The sequence below is a fragment of the Lolium rigidum genome, chromosome 2 (genome assembly GCF_022539505.1).
Source record: "Lolium rigidum isolate FL_2022 chromosome 2, APGP_CSIRO_Lrig_0.1, whole genome shotgun sequence".
NCBI lineage: Eukaryota > Viridiplantae > Streptophyta > Magnoliopsida > Poales > Poaceae > Lolium > Lolium rigidum.
Window position 1 is genome coordinate 59,805,869 of NC_061509.1, and position 8,821 is coordinate 59,814,689.

Genomic DNA, 8,821 nt, shown 5'->3' on the forward strand with positions numbered 1-8,821 from the left:
AGGTGGCACGCCCTTGCATCAGCATCGGACGTGTGCGCAGAAGGCTTTGCGGGCCGTCGCTCGGAGGGACCAGGGCCAGCCGCAGTCCTGGGAGATTCCCGGCTCTACGGTGTTGCCCGTCGCTACCCGCCGGTGGGTTTCTGACCGCAACAACATCACAGTTGGAGAAATTATGTCGCATTCGGGGTTCCATCATAGGTGGTGACGAAGTTTCTATTCTCTTGTTTCTTCTTAAGTGTTCTGACCTTGTGTATCCCTGACATCTTTTTTTTTGCGAAACACTGCACAATCAAAGACGCTCATACATACGCGCACACACTCACCCCTATGAACGCATACACGCACACTCTACCCCTATGAGAACCTCCAAGAGACTGCGTTGAAGAACTGATCCGGCGGGTGTTGAGATTGACGAAGTCACCACAGGCGCCTCGCTGTCACGGGAACGCCGCCTCCCACTGAAGAATATTCCGCCTTTATGAGACATCAAAGTGTCAAATCTGTGCATCCCTGACATCTAAGCTAGTTATTATTGACATTACACTATGACAGGCTGCATCTAACCTGAATCTTGTTGATGTTAATAGATTTTTTTACATTTTTTTCAGAACTATAAAAAGATGGAAAGGATGTCACGCCTTGGTGGATCGAACATGGGCCATATTGAGGCCACTGTCCATTTGGGCTCCAAAGTCACTGGCCCTATTCAGCGCTCGGTTCCTCTTCCTCCCCAGTCCTCATCCCCTCTCGTGGCCTCCTCCTCACTTCTTCCTTCCGATCGAAGCCAACCTACCTCCTCCCTCTGCTCCTGCTCCGGCGAAATCGAGGACGAGTCTTCTCCACTCCGCCGCCGCCGCTTCCTCCTCTCCGTCCTAGGTATTCATCTTCACCCCTCGACTCAGCTTCTGCGCCTCCCCTAACCCTTGGCCGACCGATACCGATCAATCTCTCCGGCGCCTCCACCCGATTCCGGTCGTGCTCCCGTCTGTGCCTCGATGGGATGCCCAGACGCGGGTTAGTCTAATACGATTTTGTGCGGAGACATGCGTGCTGCGTACTTATGCTCGCGTGCTGCCGGTTCTTCCCTGGGTGCGGAAAAGGAAGCACTTTTATGCGTTTGAGGACGAACAACCTCTTCCGCTATTGTTGTGTTCTAATACTTTCGTTGAAGTAATATGGTGAATTTATGTTCCGTAAGTATGGATACCTTATCTCTGAACTGAATCGGTTGAGTAATCCTCCACTAGTCGACTGTCATGTCCATGCTTTAGAGTTCTTTTTGGTACTATACTTCGGTAATCCTAGAGAACCTAATCTGAGTATCATGCAGTGATTGATTTTTAGAAGTGATTGTTTTGGACTTTGGAGCCGAGTGTAGCCTTATCACCTGAAGATTTAGTTTCATTGGCTTAAATTGACTCACTTTACTACACCTTGGCACAGTTCGTTTCCTCCTAGTCCTGAGAGGCTACTTGTTTGTCAGTATCGAACGCCCTTCCTAGTCCTGAGTAGCTACTACGGCCTATCAGTATCAAACGTCTGCAAACATGTATCTGCAATTCTGAATTGGTCTTTTTTGTGTCTCCTTATTGTCTCTAACACCTGTGTGAATGAAATTCATATTTCCAGTTGTGATTATGTGTGACTGTGTGGTACTAGATCTGCTTTTGTTCATCGTGATTTTACTTATATTTTCCTGTTCCTCATATGCTAGGGTGCAAAAGAGGTTAACCTTCAGGTTCGCAAATATGGTAAGTCCTTTAGCACATGATTGATCTTACTAAATCTCAAGAAAAGAAGAGATTGATCTTACTATGTAGTGTATAGATCATATTACCACCAGGTGCACTGCAGACCTACAAACTCCTTAAACTTGTTCCCTACTATCCATAGCTTCAACTAATCTGATAGCACTTGATTAAAATCCAAATCCTTTGTGTATTGTATATGCTGTTGATGTTCAAAACTGGGATATTTTCTGCATTATTGTGAGCTAGTACATGCCTTCTTCATCAGTTTGCCATTTTGCAATTTATTTGGTAAATCACTTTCTGTTTTCAATGTATTAGCACTTTTGCCATGAGTAGTTTCACAATAGATCTGTATAGCTTCTTCAATTTCTGAAGCACATCGCATTGTCCTAATGCAATCGTTTGTCGTGAATAGTATTTTGAAGGCTATGGTTACCGTGGAAGCACTTTTGAGCAGACCTATCGCTGCTACCCTGCATCTTTCATTGACAAGGTATGTGAACCTCCTTTGGTTAAGGTGCCAAAAAAGTGATATGTAAGTGATTTTGATGGCTCCTCTACTAGTATAGTTTTGACATGACAATTTAGGTGCTTTTTGTACACAAAACAAACTATGCCATCTCAAGCTAGAACTCACTTAGTTTTGGTAATGAAAGTTACAAAATGATGACCGCAAGCAATCTAACAACAAGTAAAAAACAATGCACAAAGTGTGATTTTGGAGTAGCAATCCTCTTGATATGGAGTTTTTTCTAGTTGAAGTCAGTGCCAATACAAACAATACTTTGCTTAGTAGTGATGCAGTGAACTTCATGCATGACCCATTTCATGGATCATGCGAGATTGATTTTTAATATTAAGTACTATAATCTATAATCTGATTTCTTGTTCATGTCCTAGTGGAATTGTTTATGTTCACATAAGGAATGGCTAGAATTGCTTATGTTCTGCACGTTCTTTGATCTCCCTTTAACTTGAATTTTATATCGTGTACTCTTAATCAAGGTTTGTTGGATTATGATCCATCTTTTCCTAGTTAACATGGTTTATAGATCTAGACAGCCAAAAAAAAAGTTCTCTGTTGCCATGTTTCCATCCACTCTTACCTCATTGATGCAGCATGCAATGTTGTGGTTTTCTTGAATAGCATCAACCATGAATTCATTCAAACAACAAGAGGAATTAGTACTTCTCAATATAAAGTATTTATTTCCTGTTCCTGGATATCCATCTGAAACATCTCTTCTACTCTTTCTTGCAGCCACAGCTTGAATCTGGTGACAAAAGTATGCTTTCTGTTCACGCTTAGTTCCTTGTGTCTTTAAATTACTTTTGGCAGTTGAAGTGATTATTACCTTCTCTGTTTCAGTTATCATGCCACCTTCAGCGCTTGATCGTCTCGGTAAGTTTGCAACGAGAAGAAACATGCATATGCTTGATAGTTCACTTTGTTTGTGTGATTAATCTGGGCATGCTATCACAGTAAATGCTCAAATATGCTATGTTCTCTGCAGCATCTCTGCATATTGAATACCCTATGCTATTTGAAGTCCGTAATACAGCAGCAGAACGTACTTCACACTGTGGTGTCCTAGAGTTCATTGCAGAAGAAGGGATGATCTACATGCCATATTGGGTAGGCCTAGGTTTAGAATATTTTCACATATAATTTTGTGTGCTATCATGTCAATCGAATTAACCCCATGTACTCATCAGATGATGCAAAATCTTCTTCTGCAAGAAGGAGATATGGTGTTTATAAAAAATGCCACCCTCCCGAAGGGCACATATGTGAAGCTGCAGCCTCATACCACCGACTTCTTAGACATTACGAACCCTAAAGCAATGTTAGTATTGATTTCATAAAACTATTTTCTTTCCTGGTGAAACCTTTTTCTTCTCATTTTGCTACGACTGTGTGTTGTACCTTGACTGGAGCTTCCTGGTACGAGTATTAAGATCCCCTGAAGAAAACTAATTATGTGTTCTTGTCATTCTGGCAGCTTGGAGAAAACTTTGCGGAACTACTCTTGTCTAACCACTGGTGACAGCATTATGGTGGCATATAATAACAAGAAATACTACATTGATATAGTTGAAACAAAGCCTTCCAGTGCTGTAAGCATAATTGAGACTGATTGTGAGGTTGACTTTGCCCCACCACTTGACTACGTAGAGCCTGAGCGACCAAAACCTTCTGCTCCTCCTAGCGCTGATCCTACTGCAGGTAGCATTCTTGCTTACACTTAATTAGTACCTGTTAGGTTAGGATGCCTTAACTTCTTTTACCTTCTTTTGCCATTCATTAGTAAGAAATGACCTGCATGTTTCTGTTGCAGAAGCCGCAGTTGAAGAGGAACCAAAGTTCACCCCCTTCACAGGTCCTGGAAGGCGCTTGGATGGGAAGGTGCCTAAAGATCTGGAAGGCTCATCCTCTTCGCCTGCAAAGCGGCAAGCTAATGCGACCAACAGTGTGCAGCCCTCAACAGCCTCAGCCTCCACATCACAGAGCACCACGGCACGTAAAACCACGGGAAAACTGGTCTTTGGCCCAGGCGGAAGCCAGTCATCAAAAGCAAAAGAAAAGGTTGGTATTTTGTTACATGCACCTTTTGGTGGTTGTCTTGGAAACTCAGTTACCACATTTTTTGGGCGTTTGTCCAAAAGTCCTTGGGATACACTACCTTCCATGCTTCAGGCCCGTGTCATCTTAACATTGTTCACCAATGCTAGGTACCTGAGAAGGATGTGAAGGAAGACCCGAAGAAAGAAGAGCCGAAGTTTTCAGCGTTTACAGGAAAGAAGTACTCGTTGAAGGGCTAAATAGTCAGAAAATCTGTTATCTGTACTGAAAGTCTCAAACTCCATCGGGGAGAATAATTCGATCTGCTACTGTTTAGTTATCTCTGGTCCCATCTTTGGGCTGACTAGTGGTGTCTCGTGTCTGGATGTTGAATGCTTATTCTTTTTTTATCATCAGCTGTACTGATCCTTGTGTCAGCTAACTGGTTCAGTTCAACTGATGTGAGAAAAGTATTTTAATCTCTCATGGAATTTTAAGGAGCTTGTACATATTCCCTTTATCTGCTGTTTTATCTGCACCAGGAAGACAAGTTTTTATCAGCACACGCACATGGAGCTTGTGCTGATATGGGGCAACTCCGTGATATCTTGTCACATGCAATCGTGAGTGTGTCTTGCAATAATTCTCAATAAACTTGATAATGCTTCGCTTTGCAATTGATGTTTCTCACACAACCTACAACAGACGATTCTTACTTCTAAAAGTCAAGTTAAAGGCCGGAGAAACCAAAATACATAGAAGCAATAAATCACACACACAGGCCACAACACGGAATTTCTACATCTTGCGACTCACAGAAATGTTGTATAGGTTATGCCCATAACACATTGTATGCGAGAAAAACACAATCCTTTCAAGGATCAATAGCCAAACGATGTGTATTTTTCTTTGTGAGAGCAGTTCGAGCGCGGCAAATCTGAAGGCTTTCTGGTTCACACGATCACGCTTGTTAGTCCTTCCACTACAGGAACATCTTGCAGCACTTGCTTAAGCAAACCGCTCTCCGCCAGCCGCCATTCCATCCTAACCAAACGAGAAAATCTCCAGTATTAGTTTCTCGAGATTGCATGAGAGCGTGGCATAACAGCTGCAGCAGAACTGGCCTGGCTGAGGTTTAGTGAAGAGACGAGACAAACGGAGAATAGCTGATGCGGTGGAACTGGAAGCAGAACAAAAGGCGGAGGAATGCCACATCGAGTGCTTGTTGTAATTCCGGCGATACATGAGTAACTCCCGGTGCCTTCTATGCCCATACATACCAAATTCAAATCCTTTGTATTTGAAGACATACAAATAGTGCAAGACATGAGATTGAGACAAGGGAGTAGAGAGAGTGTGGGAAGCCTTCTTCTTATCAAAGGCGAGTTGTATGCACTAATATGAAGTCATTGATCCTCTAGTAGGTCAGCAACTAAAAATCTCCAAATAACAGCTAATAATGTACCCATAACGAGCTTGGTCCTCGGGTAGGCAAGATACAAAGGGACCTTTATTGCTTATTTACAAAAAATGATTTTCATTTGGTTTTGCTTTGAAACAAAAAAAAGTTACTATTAATATTAAGTTTGTGAAAAATAAGGCCCACGGCTAATTCCCTATCCTGAAACATAAAAAAGAGATATATATGTAGAACCAAAGCCGCGTAATTTATCAGTACTTTCTTAACAAAAATTATCAGGGAGAAGAGTTCGAACCCCTACTTTTGCTCTACTTGATCCCTTAGTAACCGAGGCATCTTTGGATAGGCATGTTGGCGTTCAATGCTTTTCGTTTTTTTTTCTGCCAATTGCTACCTTAAGTTAGCAACTGTCGGTTAGTTCAACTGATGTGCAAAAACTATTTAAATATCTGCTCATGAACTCATAAAGCGTTTTGTACATATTTCATTTGTCTTTGCTTTTAGTTTGGACTTGAGATGGAATACTAGTGGCATTCATTTGTGTACCATAGCCATCCATCGTCCTTGATCAACACATGTGGAGCATCATATAACAGCCGCCCTTTGAGGCATTGCATCTTCCCTAGTTGATCACAATGATCTTCACCCGGTTTGACTTTCCCTTTTTGAAGGAAAATCAGTTAACTTGGAACACAAACAATGTCAACAAATGAAAAACTTTGAATTAAGAAAAAAAAAAGACTCAAACACAGTTTTTTAAACCAGACAGATACATAAAGATATAAAACATAGACATTATGTTGCATCACCATTATTACCACCACATAGCGGCTTGTTACGTAAATACGGTCGGTATGTGGTAGCATGCTCTCTCGATCATCATTGTGGCACAAAGGACAATAGTACACTCCAACCACATTTCTTGTCACAGTTGAAACAAAAATCGCTTTCGTCGCGCTGTAAACATATAGCGCGCGCTGCGCTGAAATTTGTCCCGCCGGACGCGCTAAAATGCAGCGCGTGCTCGGGCGGTAAAAAGGTTCCTCCGCCGGGCGCGCCAAAAAACAGCGTGCGCGGGTGCGGAAAACAACTTTCTACACTACTATGCATTCAACAAGATCAAGCACTCACATATAAATCATGAAACAAATGATCTACCATACTTCAAATGGACACAAAGTGCAACACACATCACATAGTTTAAGAACGACACACAACATGACATAGTTCAACAAGGACACACAACATATGGTTCAAATGGACACAAAGTGCAACACACAACTTGCATATCACAAATGCATCTCACGCTTCCGCATTTTCCAAGTCATCACCTTCTTTTGCTTCTTCTTTATCGTCATCTTGGGTTGAAGGAGGAATAGTACGATCCATGGAGGCCACGAAGACCGAAGAGAATGCATGGTTCGCTCGTTCCCACTTGTGTTGTTGGCGTCGAAGTTCTCCTTCATCCTCATCCAATATATGTGTCTTGTTTGATCGGTACCGGTTGTTGGATCCATTCCAATTACGAACCATGTCTTGCAAAGCAACTTGTCCTCCGCTATGGTGTAGTTCGCCGACCGACCGGGATGGCGAGGTTCAATCAACCCTTCTCCTTCCTCGTCGATATCCTCATATTCCTCCCATCCCTCAACGGTTTCATCATGCATAAACGAAGATCCAACATTCATTGCCTCCATGAAAGACTCATCGATCAGCGACTCTACATTGCAATGAAATGCATTATTCTTCGGCTACGCATGCATCTAAACTAAAATTTGGATGAAAAAAAGTGTTTTTTACCTCTCTGGCATTTCCTCATACACCGTATGTGCGTCGGATGGGTCGCCGGACGGAGGCACCGGCGGCAGATGGTTCGTCGCTGGAGGAGGCGGCAGAGGATGCACGCGGCTGGTCGCGGTCGCCTTCACTTTCTTGTGCGGCGCGACGGAGGCGGCGCCCGCGGCTGCGTACGGGCATTTGGACGACGACATCTTCCTCCTCGGCGGCGCCCGCGCCTTGCCGGGGGCCTGCGCGGCGGCGGCGGCTGTGTGCAGCGTCGCGCATGGCGGGACGAAGAGAGCACATGCAGTGGTGGTTGTGTTGCCGGCGTCGGCGCCACCGCTAGGGTTTAGCGCATGGGGCGGCGGCGCGACGGAGGCGGTGGCGGGTGGAATGGAGTAAGGAGGGGTCGGTGGGTTGCCGGAGGGCCCATCCATCACCGGGATTGCGCCGGAGGCCGCGCGGAGGCAAGGAATTGGGCGGTGGGGCGGCGAGGCGCTGGGGAGGGGGGGGGGTAGTTTCAGCACGGGTTTCTTCGCGCGTGCGTCGAGCGATGCCACGCGCTGTAGCCGGCGCCCAAAGTTTACCGCTTGGAACAGGGCAAACCGTCCGCGCCCAAAAAAATTTACAGCGCCTGCTGGATGGACAATTTTGCGGCCCCGCGTTGCAAAACGGCAGTTTATATAGCACGGCCTATATAACGCGCCTGCTAGAGATGTTCTTATCAGCAACCTCAAACACCTCAATAACTTTCCGGTAACTCCCGCGTTTAGACGGATGATTCTCTCAATATGGAGGATTTTTTCCATAGCTAAAGTAGGAGCGGTGGACATTGAGGAGAATAGGCCAATCAGTTTGATACACGGTTTCGCGAAGATTATCTCCAAGACATTGGCAGCAAGGTTGGCCAAACCTATACCTCTTTTGGTCGATTGCAACTAGAGGAGTAAATTACATAAAACTATCACATTTGGGGTACCGGTCATAGGTTAGTACCGACACTGGTAATTTTCCCACATAAATACCACTCGTGGGACAGGTAGTTGCAGATTGCGCAAAAAGTCGTCTGATACAGTTTTAACACTGGAGGGCCCACTGGACAGATGGCCGTCTCAGCCCGTTAGGGTTTATACCTGGCTGTCCGACCATTCGAAACCAGTTGTCTCATTTCCTCCCTCCACCCCAGTTCTTCCTCGAGCCGTCGGAGATGGAGGCGGCGAGTCCGGCACACGGCAGCGCTGGTGATGGAGGGCACTCTGAAGCTAGTGGTACTACTGGAGATGGAGAGGCAGCCGTCTTCGGCGACGG

General features: G+C 44.8%; 1 protein-coding gene across 1 annotated transcript; it reads left to right on the forward strand.

Annotated features, from left to right (window-relative positions):
• The first annotated feature begins 743 nt into the window (after positions 1 to 743).
• On the forward strand, positions 744 to 4,834 carry LOC124691809 (ubiquitin fusion degradation protein 1 homolog). The gene is made up of 10 exons (XM_047225081.1): positions 744 to 876; positions 1,715 to 1,751; positions 2,167 to 2,244; positions 3,013 to 3,037; positions 3,121 to 3,153; positions 3,266 to 3,387; positions 3,468 to 3,598; positions 3,755 to 3,978; positions 4,091 to 4,338; positions 4,485 to 4,834. The coding sequence occupies exons 2-10, from the start codon at positions 1,749 to 1,751 to the stop codon at positions 4,572 to 4,574; spliced, it is 954 nt and encodes a 317-aa protein (XP_047081037.1). The 5' UTR covers positions 744 to 876; positions 1,715 to 1,748; the 3' UTR covers positions 4,575 to 4,834.
• The last annotated feature ends 3,987 nt before the right edge of the window (positions 4,835 to 8,821 follow it).

Bases quoted from the DNA above. Each gene is read 5' to 3' on its own strand.
- LOC124691809 (XM_047225081.1), top strand. The intron at 3,038-3,120 runs GTATGCTTTCTG...TCTCTGTTTCAG, and splicing joins GCTTGAATCTGGTGACAAAA to TTATCATGCCACCTTCAGCG. The intron at 4,339-4,484 runs GTTGGTATTTTG...CACCAATGCTAG, and splicing joins CATCAAAAGCAAAAGAAAAG to GTACCTGAGAAGGATGTGAA.